Genomic DNA, 24404 nt, shown 5'->3' with positions numbered 1-24404 from the left:
GGTGTCTCACAAGCCAAAGGGAAAGAGGCCACCAGTGTCAGTACCGCTGGGAGTCATGGAAGATGACTGCAAAGGTCAGTTCCATTTAGCAACGGAGTGGGAAGTCAGGGGAGGTCTTAGTGAGAGCTGTTCTGGAGATGTGGTGAGGTTAAGCTGGGTTGGGGTCAGCTGCCCTGTGCAGGGGTAGCAAGGGAACAGGAGACTGTGAGTATTGTCAGAGTATTTCTGCTGTGAGGGAGGAGGAGGCAGGTCCTCTCTGAAGGGTAAGGAGAGAGCAGTGAGGTTTCACACACTGGTGAGTGACCCGTGGCACTGAAGAGAGGCATGGAGGCTTGCTGGGCCCTGCAGAGTCCCCAAACCAGACCTAACCAGAAACACATCTGCAGGGGAAACAAGCTGGGTTTCTTACTCAGGGCAGCACTGAGGGAGATCACTGCCCTGGGGCACCTAGCTAGGGGGATTCCGGAAAGTCCTCAGGAGATGGGGTTTGTGGTCGGCAGTTTTGCGGACACTAAGGATGCAGAGCTTTGCTGTGGGTTAGGTGTCAGCAATTCCCCATGGGGATGCCTTCGTCAAACTTATCTAAAAGGCGGGAGACCCGGACAAAGCTCACTCGTACTGGGCAGGGCTGAGGGAGGTCCGGTCACTCATCGCTTGGACTGAGCTCCAACATTTTGTGTTCAGACACGATGAGCACGGCCTCCTTTTCTTCGTCTGTCGAAGGCTGATGTCCACGTTCGCTCGAACTGCGTCCATTCAGCAGGAGGACGCCAAGGCCTCGCTGTGTGCCCAGCCGGCAGGGTCACCCGCTGCTTCCTTGAGGCACCTCGTGGAAGCGCCCTCTTTTCCGCCGGGTCGAGGGAAGCGCCCTGCGCCCTGTGTTTCCTGGGGCCGCCTCGGCTTCTCGGTGTCCACAGCGGGCCAAGACGCGGGCCTGCCGAGCCGGTGTGAGGACGAAGGGACCGAAAGCCTTCCGAGACATCAGGGCCCGCTACGCTGCCACTGAGCTCCGACAGTTCTTTCCCACCCGCGTTCTAGGAACAGGACGCACCGCCAGGAGAGGGCAGTAAGGGCCGGCCCACCCGCTAGAGGGAACGTGGCGGCCGCGGCATCGCCTCCGCCCACCCAGGCGAAGACACCCTGCACGCACGCGCGCCGCCCCGCCCGCTCGCGCGCAGGACTCTGGGGCGGCCGGGCCACGCCGCGCGACGATTGGTGGGGTGTCGGGCCCGCCTTCGGGTGATTGACGGCGCCCGGGCCGCCACCGCCCCGCAGCCGCTGCCGCTGCCGCCGCCGCCGTCGCCGCCGCCGCTGCCGCTGCAGCCGCCCGCGGGCTGCGCGACCGCCTCCGCCGTCGCTGCCGCCGCCCAGCCTTGGCCATGGACCTGTTCGGGGACCTGCCGGAGCCCGAGCGCTCGCCGCGCCCGGCTGTCGGTAAGCGGGTGGCCGCCGGGCCGGGGAGGGAAGGACAGGCGGCTGCGGCCTGGAGGCCCGCGGCGCCTGAGGCAGGCCGCGGGGCGGAGCGGGGGCGAGCGCGGCCTGCCCGGGGCCCGGCCGGCGGGCCTCCGTCATGTCCGCCGCGCACGGAGGAGGCCGGGCTTGGGAGCGGGCCGCGGGCCGCAGGCCGCGGCGTCCTTTTGTGTGCGGCCCGCACGTGCGGCGGCGGAGGGCGGTCGGCGGGGCCCAGTCCCGCTCCCGAGCACCGGCGCCCTCGCGCGCGGCCCGGCTCCGCGCCCCGCGGCCTTCCGGTCGCCCCCTGCTGCAGTCCCCGCGGGCGGGATGGCGGCGGTGCTGCAGGTTCGAGGCTGCAAGTGGCTTTGTGCTTACTCCGGCGCCGCGGCCCCCGCCGGCGTCATCCTTCGTGTCTGAGGCCCGAGGGGAGGGCTCGTCCTCTGCGGTCTTAGCATTTTACTTTTCGCAGTAGTTCTTTCTCGCGTCCGCGGCCCCCAGAGCAGGAACTCTAGGCGGGTCCGTTGGGCGCGGGGCCTGGGCGGGTGCGTGGAGCCCACGCGCGAGCAGCCTGGGACCAGGCCTTTGTTAGCGCCGTGTGCCCAGTGCGCTGCGCTCGCTGCGGGTTTCACTGTGCGGGACTTCCTAGCACTTGCCCACGCTCGACTTCCAGCGGACGCTGCCCCGCAGGCCCGCAGTTCTGAGCCCATCTCCGCGGCAGATGACCTGGAAAAGTTTAAGAGCAAGTTCAGGTTTCCAGGCTCCCCTCCGCCCACGAGATCGGAAAGCCTGTCCAAGGTAGGGTCCTGGATGTGTGTTGTTCAGTCCCCAGGGGATCTCGACCGGCCCGCTCCGCAGGAGCCTGGAGACCGTGGGTTTGGAAGCCAGTGTTGGACAGAACCAGAAGGGGAACAAGATCCGGCCTTTGCAAAGAGCTGACGTTTAAATGCAAGTGGTTATAATTAAAACTGGCAAAAGTTAAGGGCTGTGGGAAACGCGGAGCGCCTGGAGGAGTGTTTGCAGTCTGTCCAGGAAGAGTGGGGAAGGAGGCGGTGCTGGAATTGGGCCTCCGACGATGGGTAGACTTGTGCTTTGCAGAGATTCTAGGCCAGGGAACCGTGTGGTGGGGATGTTAAGCCCTCTGGATTGCAGGAGCGTTGCACGGGGCCTGGATTCTGCTTGTCCGGTGTGAACAGCCTGGCCAGGCTTTTGGGGCCATTATTCCCAGTAATGGTAGTTACTCTATCCCCGCTCACCACACTGATGGTACAGAAACATCTGAATAATTGTCCGTGAGCCATTCACTTTCTAAATTGTTCTAGTTGTGGCTAAAATTGTTTTGCCTGTATGTGGAAACTCTGGCTTTGTGAACACTGTCTTTTTTTTAACCGTGTTGATGGAGTATACCTTCTTTCTCTGAATATGTTTGGGGCAGAGTTTGGATTTGCAGATGTGCCTGTAAACCTATCATTTAAAGAAGAAAAATCTCCATAACTTTTTACCAGAAATTAATTTGTCTGCTTAGGAGAAGGCACCCTTTATATGATACAAAATCTGACAGCTCCTAACTCTTACAAGTTGGTACTTGGCAGCTTGTCACTGAACACAGTGAGTGGGGAGGGCGTCTCCAGCCCTGCCTGAGATGACAGGGCAGCAGAGAGACTGCACAGTGTTTAAAACCCCGTTCACTGGAAAGTGGATTAGTGAACTGCTCCTGGGACGGGCACTGATGCCATCACAGGCCCTGCTTGGCTGAGCGTATTTTTAAAAATAGCTTTAAAAACAAAGAAGGCGTGCTTTCTGAATTAGTAGATGAGAGGAAGCTGAGTGGGATAAGTACTAAAGTGAGTGACAGAGCTGGGATCCCAGGTTACTTTGACGGGCAGTTAGTTAATACTGATAAGATGAGATTTAACAGGTTAAAAAATCATTTGAAGAAGAACAGAATCTGAATCTGATTTCACGATCTTGTGGGGAAAAAAACCGTGATTTTTGAAAAACTAGTTTGAATGCCATATTTTGTTTCAGAAAGTTGATGATACTGGTTGATAAAATTAAAAATGGAACAAGTGAAAGGAATATAAGGTTGGTTTCATAAAGTGGATGGAAAGATGAGCAAAACTGCACCATGGTGACCCTCACACATGATGTGCAGGTGCTCATGTAGGGAGTATTAAAGACCTAGTCATTTTCACAGTCTCAGAGAGGAGTGGTTTTGTACATGTAATCAAACTGCCTTGAGATCCACTAACTGCCTTCTGTGACTGTTCCCACATCTGTAAAGTAGGATTGCCGCCTCCTACTGTTAGCACAGGTGTTATAGAGTACTGCGTGCTTGGTGCCACAGAGTACTCCATGCTCGGTGCTACAGTGTATTACCTGCTCAGTGCTACGGAGTTCTGCAAGCGTGGTGCCACACAGTACTGCATGCTCGGTGCCACATAGTACTGCATGCTTGGCACTACACAATACTACATGCTTGGTGCTTAGTGTACGTGCTGACATGGTCAGTGCTTAGTAGATGCTAGTGCTTAGATGTTAGTATATGAGCTGTTAACTTTAACAGCTATTTAAAAGGAAAAAATAGACTCAACTGGATTTTGTGAGTGTCTAAAGGGAGGAACTTTCATACTGCTCAGATTACATCAAGTGTATTTTGTTCTTTGATTTTTGTTTTAAACATTCCATCTAATGTTCCTGCCTCCAAGCCTCTGGATTTTTATGGTCTGAACAAAAATGTAAAAAGAATGCATTAAATGTTTTCAGATTTTGTGCTAAATGAATAGTTTTCACGCCAGCATTTATAGATTTGATTGCTGAGGGAATCAAGTTTTTGTATGTTGAGAGTTGACCTAAACAAGGAAGTATGCCCATTTCAGACAGGAATGAAAACTCTCTGCTCTATCACACTCCCTAAAAGTGCTGCCTTGATGTCTTTAAGATCAACAGCTTATGCTTGATAAGTTAAAGGTGTCCTTTAAGGTTACTTTGACAGATAGTTGGTTTCAGTTTTATTGAGTGGTTCTTTCACTTACTTGGTTGCTACACCACCATACTTTAAAACTACTGTTCAGCTCTCAGAACTAAGCAATTACTACAGGGTAGGCCATCTTCAAAATACTTCTTTCCCAAAAAACCCTGGAGATCTAAATAGAAAATAAAGGTTAAGATACTAGAAAAAAACACTAATTGTAAAACTTCAGGGGTAAGCAAGAAAAAACTCATAAGAAATTAAAATGGATTTAACTACGTAAAAATTAAAGTTTCTGCAGGACAAAATACCACAAAGCAAAAGACAAACAAAATAATTTCGTAGGAGCATCTGAGTGGCTCAGTAGGTTTAGTATCTGCCTTCAGCTAAGGTTGTGATCTCAGGGTCCAGGGATAGAGCCCCACATTGGGCTCCCTGCTCAGCAGGAGTCTATTTATCCTTCTTTTTCTCCCAAATAAGTAAATAATTTTTTAAATCATCTGTAAATTGTTAGTAGCCCTGAGGAATGTGAACCCTCTTCTAATATTTTTTTAATTTATTTTTTTTTTTGAGAAAGAGAACAAGCGGGGGGAGGAGCGGAGGGAGAAGCAGACACCCTGTTGAGCGGGAAGCCCCAATGGGCTCAATCCCAGGACCCAGAGATCATGACTTGAGATGAAGGCAGATGCTTAGCCGACTGAGCCATCCAGGTACCCCTAAGTAGGTAAAGTCTTAAAAAAAAAATTTCATACACATACAAATGATCCCTAGTAAATGAAAGGCTCAGACACCTCAGTAAGAAAAAGACAGGTAGCCCATTTGAAATTGTCAAAGGCTGTATGTATCCTGGAAGTTTATGGAAGAAGAAATGAGAATGACCAGTCAGTTAAAACCAATGCTTAGCTTCCTAAGTCACTGAGGAAAGGAATAGCAAATCAGTGATGTACCATGTTTTCACCCAGCAGATTAAAAATTGGCATCATTGTGGTGAGGATGGAGAGAAATGGACATTCTCATAAAGTGTGTTGGGGGTAGACATTCCCACCACTTTTTGGAAATAGTTTTGGATATCTGTTAGATTTAAGCCATTTATATGCTTTGACCTAGCAGTCTAGCAGATTAAGTAGGGATATATATCTAAGGTTCTTTACTGTGGCATTATTGTCATATGAGAAACTGGAATCACCCTGCACGCCCATCAATAAGGGAACTGGACGAGTGTGTGGCAGTGCCTCCCACGCAGATCAGAACATAGCTGTTGGGAAGAGTAATTAGACCCAGACGTGCTGGGCTGGAATGTTCCTGGAGGGCTCACATGAACAAGGGTATACAGAGAGTGTTGTGTATAGTACGCTTCTGCAACTTAAAGAGTATAAAATGCACGTACATAAGTGCATTAGTTTAGGAGAAGGTAGAACATACCCATTCAACTGTGGTGGGGAAGGGGAGCTTTTTCTAAAGCCTCTGTGGTGTTTGGAGGAGGTACATTGCTTTTGTAGTTGGAAAAACTCAGGTATAAAGAACCGTTTAGGCAAAATCGTTTAGGCAAAATATGTGATCTTGTACATAGCAGCCTTTAGCCAAAGTGAATATAATCAACCCAAGAGTATTTTTCTTAGCACAGTGTATAACTTTCAGTAGACTTAGCTTCAGAATATAGAGAACTCAAAACAGAACAAAACAAACCGAGATGACATTAACTGTAATGAAAAATGGTCTTCAGTCTTGTTTTATTCTTTATTCGGGTCTTATATTTAGAATTCAGGGGGCCTTCCTCCAAAGTTTTGGTTCCTAGTTACACTTTGTCTAATTATTGCTGACCCAAATACTTTGGATTACTGTTTATCCAGAATAGAATGTTAGGTTCTGGCCATTCAGACATTTCCATTATAGCATCTATCACCTACAGATATATATTTTTTAAGATTTTACTTTTAGGGGCGCCTGAGTGGCTGAGTGGGTTAAAGTCTCTGTCTTCAGCTCAGGTCATCATATCAGGGTCCTGGGATCAAGCCCCGCATCAGGCCCTCTGCTCAGCAGGGAGCTGCTTCCCCCCCACCCTGCCCCACCTGCCTTTCTGCCTACTTTTGATCTCTGTCAAATAAATAGATAAAATCTTTTTTAAAAAAGATTTTATTTTAAAGTAATTTGTACACACAACGTGGGGCTAGAACTCACAATCCTGAGATCAAGAGTCAACATGCTCTACTGACAGAACCAGCCAGGTGCCCCACAGATTTTTATTTATTTATTTATTTATTTTTTAAGAATCCAAATACAAGCTATTCTAAGAGATCCTTTCAGTGATGCAAAAAGTATTCCAGAGATCAAGAACCTTGGGATTATCGTCGTAGGATTGTCAGGGTTCAATGAGATGGTATGCGGAGGCTGTCTGGCACCTTGTAGGGGCACGGGCGGAAACCAGGAAGCCTGGATTTGACAGCCCATTCCTCACTGGCTGTCCCTCAGTTTCACCGGATTGCCTCAGTCTCCTCATCAGTACGGAACTATAGTAACAGTACTCACCTCATAAAACTGTTGGAAGGAATGAGTGCTTTGGAAACATGTAGAGACCACTGGAATCATGCCCGGCAGGCAGTAAATGTTCATTATTCCTAAGAGCCGTTCTCAGCTGTGACCAACGAAAGTGAGACGATCCCGTTGTGTTTAATTGAAATAGCACTTACAGTATTCCAGAGTGAGGCAGACGCAATGGGGAGGTTCATTCATTTGGCATGAGGAGGTGGGCCCCTATCTGGGGACGGTGCTTAGATCGGGGCACTATTCTGAGTATAGCCAAAGGACAGAGGCCAGGCCGGAAGCCCTATGGTGATGAATGCGTGCAGCAACTGAAAATGTCTTCCCTGGGAAGGACGACTTCCCCACTGGACACTGGCAGTGGAAAGACCTGATTGAGGTGGGTGGCTTAGTTTGGAAATTAAATCTGACCTGACCCAAGGGTTGGTGGCTGTTCAGGTTGGCCTCCTCCCTGTAATGTTCTCTCTCCCCAAGATGCCCGACTCTCAGGCCCCACTGAAATAGTGTCCTTGCTCTTTATTGTCCCATACGGTTCTGAGTCTGTGAGGAGAATGGGCATTTGATGGTTAGACCCAGCTTGGCTTGGATTCCTCTTGGAAGTGCCCTGCTAGAATATTAGGGCTTCTTGTAGGAGGATTACAGAGTAAGTGAATGGTTGTTCTAAATGCCATTTAATGTCCTCATGATACTGCTGTTTGAATACCTCCTATAGAATGTTAATGTCACTTGTGAGAAAAATGAAAGTATTTGCAGTTACTTAGTCTGTTTGGAATCCTGAGGGATAACAGTGTAAGTTAATGGAGTAGATATTTCCCATTTGATTAGGGTGTAAAGCAGAAGAGTTATTTTTTGTTAAATTAGGAAACTGTAAGGTATTTAAGATACTTTTGACCTAATAACTCCTGAAGAAATTTCTTTCCTTGGAGTTTCTAAATTTTAAATTAAATTTTTGCTTTTACTTTGTTTTTATTATTTGTTTATTTTTTAAGTAGGCTGCACGCCCAGTGTGAAGCCCAGCATAGGGCTTGAACTCAGGACCCTGAGATCAAAACCTGAGCTGAGATCAGGAGTTGGATGCTTAACTGACTGAGCCTCACAGGTACCCCTAAATTTTTGTTTTTAAAAAAGAGCAGACTTGGGGGAACCTGGGTGGCTCAGTCGGTTAAATGTCCGACTCTTGATTTCGCCTCTCAGGTCATGGTCTCAGGGTCGTGAGATTGGCCTGTGTGGGGCTCCACACTCAGCACTGTCTGCTTGTCCTTCTCGCTCTGTTCCTCCCACTGCTCTGTGCTTGTGCACTTTCTCTCTCTCTCACATGAGTAAGTAAACAAATAAAATCTTTTTTTTTTTTTTTTAAGTAGAATTGCTGTCCAGCTCATTTCTACTTAGAGGCAGAGGGTTGATGTAGTTGGGGCTTTTGGAACATACAGTTGAACTGGTTTTTAAATGAGGATGTTTCTGTACTTGAACTCAGAGGAACATGAGGTGGGACAAACTTCATAGGATCGCAGTGTGCACGCCTAAATCTTCAGCCCTTTGTTTCTCCCATTTCCTGTGTACCAGTTCCTGTATTTAACGGCTTAAACAGAAATTTTTGGGAAAGCTGGAGAATAAGGAATGGTGGTTAAACTTTATGTGGAAAGGGATAATTGAGTAAAAAACATTTAAGACCAGTCTTCTTGGTGTATAAATCTTAAGGTTTTTAGATTTAAACAATTTCCCTGGCTTGCTTCTGAGTTTAGGCTGGAGTGTCCAAAATTCCTCATTTTCTCCATAGGTAGTAAGAAGTGGGCACTGTGTGGGGATGCCAAGTTCACACAGATTTGCTTCCATCAGACTTTCACCTCTGAGCTCGTTGTTTGAGATTCTAGTGGGTGGGTGCTTCAGAATGCTGTTGAAATCGGACTAAGACTATAGATCTTTGGTCAGACAGCAATCCCTCTGTCTTTGACCTTTTTCTTTTTTTTTAAAGATTTTATTTATTTGACAGAGAGAGATCACAAGCAGGCAGAGAGGCTTGCAGAGAGAGAGGGGGAAGCAGGCTCCCCGCTGAGCAGAGGACCCCAAGATCATGACCCGAGCCAAAGGCAGAGGCTTTAACCCACTGAGCCACCCAGCACCCCTGTCTTTGACCTTTTATCTGGAAGGACCATGTAATTGTCTTCTTGCTCTAGAGCCAGTATTTTTCTTCCCAGGATTCATTTTTTAAAAAAGGTTTTTCAATATTTGGTGCTTACAGGAATGAAATTATTGAGAAAAATACTTGTTTTCCTCAGGATACCCAGTGGCCCTTCAGATGCTCATTGGGTCATCTTTCATTGCCTTTATGTTGACTGTAACTGTTGGAAGCAAATGTCTTTGTTAAATAGCTGCTGAGAAAATACTCTGTAGAATTTGGTCCAGTGAGGAGGAGAAGGTTTGAGTTTAATAGCAGACCTCTCAGAAGGCCTCCCCCTCTGTACCCCCTGTCCTGGCCGATGACCGGATGCTGTCTAAGCAGGCGCTCTGTGTTGTAGGCAAAGAAGCTCAGAGGGGACCTCTGCTTTTTGATGACCTCCCTCCGGCCAGCAGTACTGACTCAGGTACAGTCTTCAGGCTCTCCCAGGTGTGTGTCAACGTGTCATCCTGGGGTTGTAGTTGTCTGAATCTTTGTCCCTTTCCCCCATTTTCAACACACAGATGTTTTAGGTGTTGGACTGTCTTAAGTTTTGAATCCATGGCATCAGGTAAGGCAGAAAAATCCGCTAGTTGCTGGCCCTGAGGAACTGCGTAAAAATGTTGAGCAGTTTTCTCTGGTTCATTTGAGTGTTTATTTTACTAGCTGAAATAAGGTTTAACTCTTTCCGGCAGATATTTGTTTCCTTTGAATTGAGAGGACCTTAAAATAAAATAGGTTCGAGACATTACTTACCGAAGTATGAGTTGCCACTGGATTGACACAAGAGGTTTTGAGTTTATTTCAATGACCTGCATAGGTGTCCTGGTGGGATGGGTTCTGAAACTTAAGCCTCACCCAGGTTCTGTGGGCTCACTGAGTGTTCTGCTGTGTTTCAGGGTCCGGGGGACCTTTGCTTTTTGATGATCTCCCACCAGCCAGCAGTGGCGATTCAGGTAAGTGGTTGGGAAGAAGTTTGATGTGTCAATGGGAGTAATACACAAACAAATTATTCTTATGTAAAATGTACTTATTAATAGATTTTAATAGGGTTTAGGATGACATTAAGTATAGCATAAGATTTATTAGAATAAAAAATACATAGGCAGCATCAGGTGGAAGCAAAAAGATTATATACTGCATCACTTTTTGGTGATTATTTTTTACCTGGGGTTCAACCTCTTGCAAATAACTTTAAGAATTAAGAATTTAGTCATTTACTTTGAACTTTGTTATTAACAAAAAACAATTATCTCAAGAGTTTGCCTCTGCCTCTCTCTGTTCCTGACAGACTCAGATATATTCGGCAGAAGTATCTGACATATGAAAGAGTTAAAAAACTTTCAGTATCCCTGAACCTGTAAATACGACAGTTTTCTCTTTTATGGTACTTGTATTAAAAAGACTTTGATCTTAAGAAAATGAAATCTGAATGACACTGGTTTAGTGACTGGTACAGACCACGTGCAGGAATTTCTTGAAATTCAAGACCTTAGTTGATTATTTTCAGTCAGTCTTTACAGTTCTCAAGAATCTCTATTGAGCTGAGTTCATTTTTGTCAAGCCTGTTAACATTGGTTGCACCCGCTCCTGTAAATGTGTTTTCCTCTTTACGTCCCAGTTAGGGAGAGGGAAGAACAGAGCAGATTCCTGTCGCTTGTTCCAACGATGAATCTGTTATTCCGTGTACTCACTGAGCGCTTCTCACAGGGAATTCCCCCAGGTGGGGGCAGGGCCGGGGGCACAGGCCCTGCAGTGGGGGATATAGGCTGTCTGGTTTCATACGCAGTTATCTTCTGGTGTAAGAACTTTCCTTATGTCATCAAGTGGAACACTTGCTGCTTTTTAAGTAGACTTTTTTATATTATTAATTCATTACATAAAAATCAGGATTAATCTAGAATGTATGGATTAAATTAGTTCCTATATTTAGAAAAAGTTATTATAATATCTTACACAAGAATTCTCAGGTTTTCGGGCTTATGGGCCCATGCTAAAATTGTACAGCAGTCTCATACAATTAAGCCCAAGACCATCCCAATAAAGACAGTATTCTTTTTTTTTATCTTTTTAAGATTTTTATTTATTTGACAGACAGAGATCACAACCAGGCAGAGAGGCAGGTAGAGAGAGAGGGGGACGCAGGCTCCCTGCTGAGCAGAGAGCCCAATGTGGGGCTCGATCCCAGAACCCTGAGATCATGACCTGAGCCAAAGGCAGAGGCCTTAACCCACTGAGCCACCCAAGCGCCCCAGTATTCTTTTTTCTTAAGATTCTATTTATTTGGGAGACAGAGAGCATGCAGGAGCAGGGGGAGGAGCAGAGGGAGAAGCAGGCAGGGCTCAATCCCAGGATGCTGGGATCACGACCTGAGCCAAAGGCAGGCACTTAAATGACTGAGCCACCCAGGTGCCCTAAACAGTATTCTTATAATGAAAGTTAATGTGTGCCAACAGGGTTCTTCACAGATTTAATAAAAGAAAGAAATTTACTATAGCTATGTCTTAGTTTTTCATAGGGCAAAAGACAGTCAACTATTAACACTTTTGAAGATTTTAGCACCATTAGTAACAAGCTTGATTTTTTAGGATACAGAATCTAACCTTGCATCCAATGTATTGGGTTTTTTGAGAAGACATAGTCACATTTACAAAAACCGGCTACATTCTAGGCCATAAAGTAAGCCCCAATAAAGAATTGATTTCATATACAGACCATATTCTCTGACTTCACTGTGATTCAGTCAGGAGTCAACAGCAAAACTATAAAAATGTCTCTGTTTTGCAAGTTAAAAGAGAGGAAGATTGTTGTCCGTCCACACTGGGAAGGCTGGAGCAAGCAGTAAGTGACAGCAGGCTACCAGACAGACCTCTGGGGCAAGTGTGTTGGAAACATTCATGAAATCTTCTCCGTTAGTATGCCTCATTATGTGGGGCAGGACACACATGTTAGGTTCTACTGTTGCAGACGTCCGTCCTTTTGCAAGTAATTGACTCTTCTTGAGGGCAGGGACATTTTCTTCCCTTTTTCTTCAGTGCCCAAAAATGTCTGGCACATGGTAGTTAAGTAACGGTTGCCTGCTTTCATACTGAAATGCGGAGAATATAGAGAGCCCCTTATTAGGACCATGGCTGCCGTTCATGGAATACATGGTGAACCAGGCACCATGATAAATGCTTTACATACCTTGTCCCCATCGGTTTTAAAGCCACCTTCCGAGATGACAGTATTCTCCCTGGGTCACAGATGAAGAAACTGAGGCTGGAAGGTGAAGTAGCTTGCCTGGAGGCAAACCTCCATGAGTGGCAGGACTGGGACTTGAAGCGAGACTTTTCTCCTCCCAAAACAGGCTCACACTGCGGGCGCTCTTAGCATTGGCTTTGAGCATAGTTCATCCCTCCACACCCGTGAATGGCCTCCGTAGTCCTGTTTTGCCTTTCATGATACTAGCAATTCCTGAAGCCAGACGTTTGCCTCCTATTAACCCCCTTCTGGCACTTACTACTTTTTTGACTTGAGGATGTGTCATTTGGCAGATTTTGGGAACTTCCCTCTTGATAAGTAAGAGCCTGAGGTCTGAAACGTGTGGGTGCCATAGCCCCAGGCCATGGGCTCTGGGTTTACCACTGAGAACCCTCCCTGACCAGTCCACTCACAGTGGGTCTGAGCAAGACCTGCTTCTTGACCTGTGCTTCCCCTGTTGGTGTCCCAGGCACATTGCCCCGCCCCTCAAGGTAGCAGCCAGGAGCCCTGCACCTGCCTCTCTGCCCAGGCTCCTACACTGTGTCACTGTGTCATGTTGTCTCTCGGGGTGGGGAAGGTGGGGTTGTGGCCTGGTTGCTGGGAACTTTTCTGCCCACCTATAGCTGTGTCTCTCTCTGGCTTTTCCTTGTGTCCAGGTCCTCTCGACACTGCAATGTCCCAGACGGTAAAGAGCGAAGAGAAAGGAGCAAAGAGAAAAGCCCCCGAAGGAGAGAGGAATGGCAGTGAAGAGCTTGTGGAAAAGAAAGTTTGTAAAGGTTTTCACACAGCTTGAAAACAAATGTATTAGCCTTCCTATTTTAAAACAACCCAGAGCAAAACCGAGTCCCGCTTCCCCATTATGGTGCTTCCTTTTTGTGTCTATACTTAAGAAGCCAGTAGGGTACCCTCTTTGCAAATGGACCTCCCAAGTTTACTTTTGCCTCTGCTGCTTTCCTCATTCGTGTGTGACCCTCCCTTTGGTCAGACATGAAACCCACATTTGTTAAAGGGTGGAAACACCAGGTGGACTTGACTTTACCTTTTCTAGTTGGCTTACTGAGCACCGCCTTCTCCCTGACCCCTGTCTTTGCTCCAGGCCTGCTGATGAGTGCCCCGAGGTTGGTGATGAGCTTAGTAGGCAGCATCCCAGGAGAGAATCTGAGGCTGGAAAAAGCAGTTTGAATTCGTCCTCAGCTTTGTGACTTGTCAGAGTAAAGAAGTGAGAGGTTCCATCAGAGGTAGCTGTGGGTGCTCAAGCCCAGGGTACCAGCACAGTTCGTCCCTTGCCCCAGAGATGCCAGGTGGAAGCTGCAGGCATGCGGGCCTGGCAACTGTGCGAGAGACTGTCTAGTGTGCGTAAGGACAGGGTCTTGAGCGAGCTTGTGGCTGCCTTAGCTGCAAAGACATGGTGCCTGCCAACAATGGCTCTGCAGAAAGTGTTCACTTTAGTATTTACGGGGCCCTACAGTGTCCGCAAACAGGCTTCTCTCAGCCTCTCCATCAAATATAGATAGGCTGCCGTGCCTCCGCTGGGCTCTTTGCTCCTTGTCCTCAGGCAGAGGAGAAGCAGCCATCTTAGCATTTGGGCAAGTTCTTTACCAGTCTCAGGCATGGAAATTGGTATTTTTAGATATCCCACAGGGCATTTGGGATAAACTCTGCTTACTGGCATTTTCCTAAACTCGGAATTTTCTGCCCTCATTAATTCCTGACACGACTAGATATCTACGTAATTCCTTGCCGCAGTTCAGGATGACTACCCCTTCCTCGCTCTGGTACTAAGGTCTGACGGCCTTAGCTGAAGCCGTCGATACTAACGTGCCATCGTCTGCCTGCTGTTCACAGCAGAGCCCTTGCAAGACTGTCCTCGTCCTGCTTTGGTCTGGTTGCAGTTACAGGCGTGCAGCTGGGGACACAGATGGCTTGAGAGTATAGCTGCTCTGTGTGCATAGCTAGGATGTCACTGAGTAAAACAGCCAGAGTTCCCTCTCACTTGCTCTGGGACTAGGGCTTCTGGAGGGAAGAGCACAGTTTTGTATTGGCTTTTTGTTCTCCCTTCCTCAGCCTCCTCAGTGATCTTCAGTTTGAAAGGCTATGTGGCCGAGCGGAAGGGCGAGCGGGAGGAGATGCAGGACGCCCATGTCATCCTGAACGACATCACAGAGGAGTGTAGGCCCCCGTCATCCCTCATGTGAGTGTCCGTGCTCCAACAGGCCTGGGGGGCACAGAGGTTTCTGTCTGATGGGGGTTTGGACTGTGTTCAATTTCTATTTACTGGAAAGAATGGCTCCTCGCTGGGACTGCTTGGTTCAGGGTCAGTGGTTCTCACCTGGGGTTGGTTTCGCACAGTACTGCCCCTCCCTGACATTTTTGGGTGTCACATGGAGGGCTGTGTGACTGGTATCTGGTGGCAGGGGGGCAGTGGGATGCTGCCAAACAGCCCACAGTGCACAGGACAGCCTTGCAGCAGAGAACCATCCAACCCCAAGTGTTACTCCTGCCGAAGTAAAAGGGAAAGGAGCCTCCATGCTGTGGGTCTTTGGGGTGTGGCCTCTTCCTCAGTATCTAAAGAGCTTCCAGCAGAGAGACTCTGACTTTCTGAGCCAGGAGGCAGAGTGGGAAGCCGCTAATCACAGCGCACACAGGAACCAAGGAGAGCTAACGTAATGGGGCCCAAAAAGAGAACAAAAAGCAGAAATGGCGTCAGGGAGAAGAAAAACAGGGAGAATTTTCCTGTTCCTTTGGATAAGTTCTTAGGCATGGAGGAAAACCATCAGAAGGTGGGACATTAAGGTGTGTCCTATTGAGTTAAATGAACATGCATGATACTGACATGTACAATTGGTTACATAGTCTGTGCCCCACCAGGTTTCCATCATCATATCATCTGGGTGTTGTATTTACTGACACCAGTTGGTCCTTAACTGGCAGTGTGTCAGAGCCATGGCTGCTGATGGCTTTTGTCTGGACAAGGAAGTGAGGTCCCTGCAAGGCATCCACTCATGGGCCAAGGTGATTGTATGTGTACATCCGCTCACAGTTGTCCAGCCGCTCTTGCTCACCTGGAGTGTGCTTGGAGTTAACTTCTGCATCCAGGAAAGGGACTTGGAGAGCCCCAAGGGAGTGGACCTCCCTGGGATCACTAAACATTACTGAGCAAATACCATGCCTAAGAGAAGGGTTCAGGGTTAAGAACCCGATGAAGTTGTGTTTTCATGGCCCAGGATGTCTCCATTGAAAAGGAACTCGGAACATGTTTAAAAAGGCAGTTTTGCACGGTAAATGCCATTTCTCATAGGTGTTTTCATTCTTCCTTCTCAAAACAGTGCAAGTCACTAATGGCATTTGTTCCATATATGCATGTTTTCTGGCAAAATTTGGAAGAGGAATAGGGATAGAATAAGAGCGGTAAGATGGGCCTCAAGAATTAGATGTTGGATCAGTCTGAGCATTAATTCTGGAATTACCCTCTGTTCTCTTAGGTGTTTCTCATTGTCTTGGATTAGTACTTTTATTGAGTGTGTTAGCATTTCAAACTAAATCTGATTTAAATAGAAAAATGTTTATTCTTCAGTGAAAGATCAGTTAAGAGAGTTTGATTTTTGGGAAAAAAAAATGTGAGTCTTCCAACTTTTTTTTATTATTTTTAAGTAATCTCTGTCCCCAGTGTCAGGCTCAAGCCCACAACTATGAGATCAAAGAGTCGTACACTCTTCGGACTGGGCCAGCCAGGCACCCTAATTTTCATGGTGTTTTAAAGTAAAAGTTGAAAACTTGGGGCTCCTGGCTGGCTCATTCGGTGGAGTGTGCAACTCTGGGTCGTGAGTTTGAGCCCCATTAAATCAATAAAATGGGAAAAAAAAAAAGAAAATATCATCAAAATTATTTCAACATTTGTCTCCATTAGTGATGTGTCCATTTTAGTCACTTGGGACAGTGTGGTGTCTTACCAGGGGACGTCCTCTGTCTTGTGAATGCTGACTGTTTGAGATAAGATTTAGAGGCCTTGGGGCACCTCGGTGGTTCAGTCATTAAACATCTGCCTTCAGTTCAGGTTGTGATCTCAGGGTCCTGGGATCGAGCCCCATGTCGGGCTTCCTACTCAGCAGGGAGCCTGCTTCTCCCTCTGCCTCTGCCCTTTCCCTTGCTCCTGCACACATGCACTCTTCTCTCGTAAATAAATAAAATGTTAAAAAAAAAAAAAAAAAAATTTAGCGCCTTAGTGGTGCGGAGCAGTCTTTGTGAAAATCCTGTTAACCATCAGTTCGTTCTTCCAGTACCCGGGTTTCATATTTTGCTGTTTTTGATGGACACGGAGGAATTCGAGCCTCAAAATTTGCTGCACAGAATTTGCATCAGAACTTAATCCGGAAGTTTCCTAAAGGTGGGACTGAAAACTGGATGGGTTTGGGTCCCTCTTGGTGTTTGTTTGTGTAAATCAGGAAGATGGGTGGTGTTGGAGACTTCTTAGCGCCTCTGTGAAGGCGGGGCCAGGGGGACGTGGGCTCTGAGGTGAGCAGGTGGTGGCTGCAGAGGGTGTCTGACTGATGGCACCTTGCACGGAGAGTTTGCCTGTGGGTGTGTATCTTGCCTTCACACTCAGGATATGGAAGACTAAACTCAAATGACCCTGCCTCAGAGGTGGGGAAGCAGAGATGTTCTTGGTCACAGTACAAAAACAAAATGGCAGCAGGAGGAGAATTTCTTCTTCCTGAGAGTTTGTCGTCTTGTTTGTTCTGTAATAGGAGATGTAATCAGTGTAGAGAAAACGGTGAAGAGATGCCTTTTGGACACTTTTAAGCATACTGATGAAGAGTTCCTTAAACAAGCTTCAAGCCAGTAAGTGTGATCACGTAAAGATGTGTGAGTGGGGTGTGCTTGTGTGTGGTTTTCTTAAACACAGTTTAGGTCTTCTGATAGCTGAGTATTGGTGCTCACTGTCTGAAAAGTCCCTCGCACTGAGTAAGCTCTTGTAACTGCTGACTGACCCTGAAACAGTAAAAAAGAAAGTTACCCAGCAGCTTTCATGTTGAAGTGTAAAGCACACTGACCAGTCACCTCTGAACTGCGTCTCCAAGCTGCCCGCCTGTTAGAGGTGGCCGTACCTGTGATGTGTGTCCCTGCAGGAAGCCTGCCTGGAAGGATGGCTCCACTGCCACGTGCGTTCTGGCCGTAGACAACATTCTGTACATCGCCAACCTTGGAGACAGCCGGGTACGTGGCTAGCCGGGTGTCCTGTGCCGTGGGCAGCCCCTGGGCCAGTGCGTGTGTGGTGGGACAGATGTGCTGGCCGGGGAGAAGTCTGTCCTGCCGGGGCCCTTGCAGACTCCACAGTGGTGGGGTGGGGAGCAGCAGCCACGCTCGAGGCACACACCCCACACAGCATGCGTGCACTCTGTCTCTGTGGTGCTGTGGGCCAGTTGCTTAAATATTTCTCAGCTGTGTTTCTCTGACCTCAGACAGTAACCCTTGCCTCCCCAAATCATTGTGATTTCAGGAAAAGTCAAAATTAGTTAGACAAGTGCTAGGTGATGTGCCATTTGTCCAGAGCCTTGGCCACTTGGAAGAAAAGAAAACCCAGTTTCCCACTGTGACACCCATATGTCAGCCCCAGTTGTGGGCAGTGACTTCAGGCTGGAGGGCAGCACCCTGCAGCCAGGCTCCTGCTGCCTCATCCCCTTTCAGAACCTGACAGTCATTTCTTTGGCCCTTTGTGGCAAGCCTGGTACTCTGTCAGTAGCCACAGGGACGGAGTGACCCTTCCCACTCTGGTGGCGTCTGCTGACCTGACCCACCCCGTCCCCTAGAGTGACTTGTACATAAATGCCAGGCACTGGGGGTGCAGCAGCAAACCTCACAGACAGTCCCTGTGTGAGTTGGGCTTCTATTCTGGTGATTTTCTAGTAAACGGTCCCAGTGCATATGTTGTGTTTAGGCTAAACAACAAATAACGTAAAATCAGAAAAAAAAAAAAAAAGACTTTGAAGTCAGATCCACATTGCTGTGCTGGCTGTGTTCCTGGCTCTGCTCCGTGACTATAGGCATGATGCCCATTCTCCCGGCCTCGTCATCCTCCTCTGTAGGGCTGGGGTTTTCCCAGAAGTCACCAAGTGGGGCAGACATGGCCGTGGAGCACACGGGGGCACATGTGGTCACCCCCTCCCCATCTCTGCCTCCTGTGGATTCACGGACCAATTCCACCTGGAGGGGCTTTGATCCACGGCGGTGCCTCCCTTCTGTGTCACAGGCAAGAAGACAGCCCATGGAGGGGGCGTGGTGCTCGGCCGGCGGGGCTGGCACAGGACTTGAGCTGCTGGGCAGGGCTTCTCTCCCTGGCTACTGGGACTCTTCTTGGCTGCTTGAGCCTCTGAAGTCCTGTTTGTCAGCAGGAGGTGGACTCTGAAACTCACCTGTTAAGCTTCGTCTTCCCCTGGTAACTTTAAGTTTCCTGACTGTCATAATCTCTGCGTTCCCAGGCAATCCTGTGTCGTTTTAATGAGGAGAGTCAAAAGCATGCAGCCTTAAGCCTCAGCAAGGAGCATAATCCCACACAGTACGAAGAACGAATGAGAATACAGAAGGCTGGAGGAAACGTCAGGTGACGGGCACTGGCAGGCGCTCCGGGGGGGGGGGGGGGGGAGGGCTGTACCCTGTGGGAGTGGCCGGGGACTTCCAAGGGTAGAACCTTCCATGTGACATTGTCTACAGTGAGATGAGGCTGTCCGAGGTCTAACCTGGGGAGGCAGGTGAATGGATGTTGCATGATTTTACATTATGTCCAACTGGGAGCAAAAGAAGGTACTAGAAACATGGCTCCCTGTGTTCACAGAAGAGGAGGCCTGCCTCAAATTCAAATTCTCCATCTGTAGTGTTTTCTCTGTGCCTAGGGACTTTCATAAATGCTATCATTTGTCACACCTGAATAACCTACAGTTTTAGGGGAATTCTCCAGAGAGGCATTCTGAAGGGGTGAGGACAGTGGGTATTTGTAGCACGTGCTGAGTCTCTCCGGGCTTCCTGGCTGGACAGCCCCGACTGGCCGGCTGTGTCCATGGCCCCATTTCACCTCTCCCCGTCTCTGACCACCGCGTGCTTGCCCTGGCTTAGATCTGCTGTGTCTCCGCGGTAGCTGGTGGAGGTTGGTGTCTTCCCTGAACCACGGGAAAATTCCACTTCAAGGACACTGTGCTAGGAGTCTGGCTAGAGCGTCCCCTGGTTCATTTTACAGTTTGACCATGAGGATATTCTGTTCTGTTGGGACAAGAGACCAATAAGGCACCCGCATAGACAGTAGTTGCTTGTCTTTGGAAGGGCAGTTCTTCCCCTGTCGTCGGTTGTGACTGCCCTAGCCGGGTGCTGGCCGGTTCAGGGGCTCTCTGGGGAGCAGTCAGAGCTCTTAGATTTTGTCCAGAAGTTTCTTAGAACCTTAAAATTCTGCTGTTGCCTGACCTGCATGGAGAGATTTTGACATTGACAGTCCTATGACTGGCAGTTATTTTGTCTCCCGGTCTGTACAGAATCAAGAGCAGGTTTGGGTGCCTTAGAGATGTGCTTAGACAGCATGGCTTCAGGTGGGCCCCTTGTGGCCAGGAGGGGAGGGAGGCTCCGAGCAGCAAGGTTGGGCTCTGGTTCGCCCCTCCCCAGAGGCCAGGGCTGGCCAGCTGGGTCTTTTCCTCCACACCCTCCCACTTGTATTTTTAAAACATTCGTTTGAAAGCTTTTTGGAAAAAAATTTAAAATAATAAAAGAGTTCATTATCAACTGCCTAGAATCAGTAGTTGACGTTTTGCCCTGCATTCTTTGTGTGCATATGTGAGGCCAGCCGGTGTGAAGGTTGGACACCACCCCGCAGGAAAGTGGGACTGTGGTGGCTGGATTCTCTCCTGCCTTGTCTAGATCCCTGTTCCCTAGTTTGAACCCAGCGTCGTCTGGTCTGAACTCAGCTTACCTCAGCCTCCCACTTCCTTGTGGCATGGTGGGCCAGCTGGGGAGGTGGCAGTCATGCGGGGTCACCCGTGTCCCATTTGCCTGCATTCTTTCATGGGTCGTTGAAGTGACTTTCATTGCATTTCCTTTCTGCTGGGAGCCGGGCCTGAAGGACTCAGCGCGGTTAGCTGGTGCCGTCGTGCTCTGAAGGACAGACGGCTGGTTTCCGGGTCCACAGTTCCCTGGGCTCCCGTTCTCCCCTGTCCCTCCAGCAGGGTGGGGAGCATGAGGCCCGCTCGGATGGGACTCCGCCTGGGAAGCAGGAAGGCAGGCAGCAGCTTCTGTAGTGTGACTCGGGGTTGCTCCATGTTCTCTCTCTGGGCTTGGTGACTCTTGTGGGGGGTCCACGCCTGGTGCCTTATCACTTGGTCACAAAGAAGCCCTCCGTTGGATTCTTACGGTGCTTGTGCCCAGTGCTGCTTCGGCCCTGCTGCTGTATCCTTTGGCCACTCTCACTGTTCATTTCAGGGATCGTGCTTGAGAAGAGTGCTCGGCTGCCCATAGGTGCCAGCAGGTCTGTCATGACAGCTGTGCCCACAGGGAGAGTGACTTTGTAGCTGCAGTGATATGCCGGCAGCTGCACGGCAGCCCAGGCCAGTGGGGCATTTCCAGCCATGCGCACTCATCCGCCTCGTCTGCAGAGCTCTCATCCGTGGGAGAACCCTCACAGACCTCCACGTACAGCGCTGGGGTTTACTGGGTATTCCTGTGCCTCATTGTGTGGCTTCTCCTCCAGGTGCACACAATGGTCTGGGGGCCTGCGAGCTTGCTGCTGTTGGAGGCCCCACCAGAATGATTCCTGGGGCCCCCGATCCAGGCTCTTTGCCCCGCTCCTAGAACTCTGATGACAGGCACCCCGTTTAGAGGGCGCCCCCCCAACTCTGGATGCCTCATTTAGAAATAGAATGGGTGAAAGTGGAACGTTGTGCAGAATGCTACAGTTAATCCAGTTTAAATCCTGTCCGTAGCTCATGTGAAGAAAACCTGCGTCAGAACCCGGAACTCGTCACTTTCAGGTGTTTTCCAAGTCTGATTAGGTGTAAATGCACAATAACCCTCCTATTCCAGCTGCTCTTAGTTCTGGCTGCGTGCTCAAATTACCTGAAGGAGCTTTGGGATAAAAACACAACAGAAAAACAAAGCCAGGTCCCAACCCAGTGCCATCAAGTCCATCTGGGCTGTGGGCAGGTCAGATTGGGCTGTGGGCTCCAACAGGGTTCCGTCGGGGTGCCGCCGGGTTGAGGCGCCAGACCAGCGAAGATTGGGCACGGACCGTGTAGGCATGTCTGTATGGAGGCTGAGAGACGGCAGTGCTGGTTAATAATGCGGATCCCGCAGGCTCCATCTTTCCTTCTGCTTAGACGATGCGCTGGAAAGTTCCATGTACCCGTGATCTGTCAGATGGAGTCTTTGTGTTTCCCTCCTCTCAGGGACGGTCGTGTCCTGGGTGTGCTGGAGGTGTCCCGCTCCATCGGGGATGGACAGTACAAGCGCTGCGGGGTCACTTCTGTGCCGGACATCAGACGCTGCCAGCTGACCCCCAATGACAGGTAACAGCAGCACAGCAAAGGCACAGGGCCTGGGCACGGGCTCTTGGGTCTCCTCCTGAACCTGGAGCAGGTGGGGACAGGCCTGGCAGGTGAGGGTGGACAGACTGTCATTTCTGCTCTCGTGGGCTCCCCAGTCTGGTGTGTGAGCATATGTGCGAGTGAATGATTTTGGCACCGCATGTCCAGGGAGTGTGGGGTGCTCTGGGAGATGTGGGGGCACATCCCGGTTGGAGGAAGGAGAAGGGCTCTCCAGCAGAGGGAAGACCGCAGAGCCCTTACAGGAGGACGGTGGGGGACACGGCCGGGCAGATGCCAGTCATGGAGAGTGATGGAGGAACGATAACAAGGTGCTCTGGGAACGGGTTGGGAAGGGTCCCGAGTCCCGTGTGTGCTTGCTGGAGAACCAGGTGTGGTATTGAAGCAGAGCTGGGCAGGTGGAGAATGAGGGGGCCGTGCCCAGCTGCCTGCGGAGATGGTATCCTGCCCATCCATACCCAGGGGAAACCCTCGGCGAGGAGCCCTGCTGGCCCTGCTCCCTGTGCCATGTGAGGGGGTCTCCCCATGGCTCTGCCTGCCCGGCCTCTCCTGGTCTCCACTCCTGTCTCCGCCTATGTGGTGGCCGCTGTGCTCTTATCAACCTTAGGGCCTTGGGACACTTCCACCAGCCCCTCTGGTTCTCTGAACCGTGCCCTAGGCCCCCTGTTGTATGCACTGTGCTAGCACCCCTGCTCTGGGTTATAGTCCTGGGTTTGTGGGACAGGTCGCTCAGTGTCTGTCAGCAAACTGGAGGGGGTGGGAGTGTGCTTGCTGGGTTCCAGGCATACCATGTGATCTGTGAGTTCTTTGGGATGTGTACCCCATCAGAGGAGGAAGACCAGGACTTGGGTTAGATGAGCAAAGAATGAGGATTCTGCTTCTGCGCTGTGGGGAAGCTCACATCATTCCTCCATTGTTCAAGGAGCTCCTGTGGGAGTCCCAGGGAGGGGTTCTGAAGGGAGCTCATCCTGGTTCAGACAGTGGAGATAGCTGAATGTTCTTGCTGGGGTCTTGGACTGTCACAGAGCATTCACGACGCCCTTCTGTGTAGGTCTACACTGTTGTGTGGTGATAGAAAGTCAGTGCGTATTTGCCATAACACATGACGTTTTTTACTCCATGGTTTTCCTTAAATTCATTTGAGAAAGTGCAACACCTGGAGTTTGGGTTAATCCATAATCATATTATTGGTGAACAGGAGGGTAGTCTTAATTCTGATGGATAATACCCTGGTTGTACTTTTTTTTTTAAAGTAGGTTCCTCTCCCAACATGGAGCCCAGCATGGGACTTGAACTCATGACCCTGGGATAAAGACTGAGCTGATCTCTGTTCAGCAGGGAGCCTGCTTCCTCCTCTCTCTCTGTCTGCCTCTCTGACTGCCTCTCTGCCTACTTGTTATCTCTATCTGTCAAATAAATAAAATCTAAAATCTTCAAAAAAAAAAAAAGGACCTGAGCTGAGATCAAGAGTCAGATGCTCAACTGACTGAGCCACTCAGGCACCTGTTTTATGGTTTTTTGGCTTTCGTTTTTTCCCTAGCTGTAAAGATTTTTAAGTGGTTTCAACTTCCGTGTCATAAAATTTTTTTTAAAAAAACTCCTGGCTGGGTCACTGGCTTGATTGCAGCTCAGGTCGTGATCTCAGGGTCATGGGATTGAGCCCTACGTGGGGCTCTGCTCAGCATGGAGTCTACTGAGAGTCTCCCCCCTCCCCCTCCTGCTCCCACTCACACGTCACTCTCGCTCACTCACTCAAAAAAGCAAAGGCCTTAGCCTTTAAGTAGCTGGACACGTATTTATTTTACCTCCACTGTCAAGCTATTTTGTAGTTTGTTGCCACAGCCCATTTCTGCTTCCTCCATGTTGTAGGTTCATTCTGTTGGCCTGTGATGGCCTCTTCAAGGTCTTCACGCCGGAAGAAGCGGTGAACTTCATCCTGTCCTGCCTGGAGGTGAGAGAGCTCCCCAGCGAGTGAGAGCTGTGGGAGCTGCACTGGGGGTGTGGAGATGGAGGTGTCCCCTGGGCACTTAGCCACTGTGAGCTCCCCTGCAGGGACCCAGTGCCTGCCCCAATGGCAGCTGGGGAGCAGCGCCTCCTTTTGGAGAGGGCCTGGGGGTGTGACAGGGATCCCGGCTCAGTGGTGCCCCCTCTCCTGCCTGCTAGGATGAGAAGATCCAGAGCCGGGAAGGGAAGCCCACCGTGGACGCCCGCTACGAGGCTGCCTGCAACCGGCTGGCCAGCAAAGCGGTGCAGCGGGGCTCGGCAGACAACGTCACTGTGATGGTGGTGCGGATAGGGTCCCCGTGAGGGCTGGCAGGGCTGGACGGCATGACGGTGACCTCGCAGGTTCATCGTGTGTGTGTGCACATTCCGTGTGTCTCGTGTACTCCTGTGGGACTCCCGTGGTTGTAAATAAAGGTTTCTTTTTTTTTCTTAGTGTTTTATTTTATTACGTTTTGAGCAATTCTTGACCCTT

General features: G+C 49.4%; 1 protein-coding gene across 3 annotated transcripts; it reads left to right on the top strand.

Annotated features, from left to right (window-relative positions):
• Window positions 1-1276: 1276 nt before the first annotated feature.
• On the top strand, window positions 1277-24360 carry LOC123950624 (ILK associated serine/threonine phosphatase). 3 transcript variants are annotated; one of them, XM_046018730.1, is made up of 12 exons: window positions 1277-1434; window positions 9475-9540; window positions 10013-10069; window positions 13013-13132; window positions 14421-14547; window positions 16634-16740; window positions 17102-17195; window positions 17483-17570; window positions 18833-18954; window positions 21773-21892; window positions 23798-23879; window positions 24092-24360. In XM_046018730.1, the coding sequence occupies exons 1-12, from the start codon at window positions 1380-1382 to the stop codon at window positions 24233-24235; spliced, it is 1182 nt and encodes a 393-aa protein (XP_045874686.1). In that variant the 5' UTR covers window positions 1277-1379; the 3' UTR covers window positions 24236-24360. The 3 variants fall into 3 exon arrangements, with proteins under 3 accessions (XP_045874686.1, XP_045874687.1, XP_045874688.1); XM_046018731.1 differs by lacking the exon at window positions 9475-9540 and having other exon boundaries at window positions 1291-1434; XM_046018732.1 differs by lacking the exon at window positions 1277-1434 and having other exon boundaries at window positions 9475-9563.
• The last annotated feature ends 44 nt before the right edge of the window (window positions 24361-24404 follow it).

This window comes from Meles meles, chromosome 9, assembly GCF_922984935.1.
Source record: "Meles meles chromosome 9, mMelMel3.1 paternal haplotype, whole genome shotgun sequence".
Lineage (NCBI taxonomy): Eukaryota > Metazoa > Chordata > Mammalia > Carnivora > Mustelidae > Meles > Meles meles.
The sequence above is the reverse complement of the archived record's forward strand: the minus strand, read 5'-3'. Positions and strand labels throughout refer to the sequence as shown.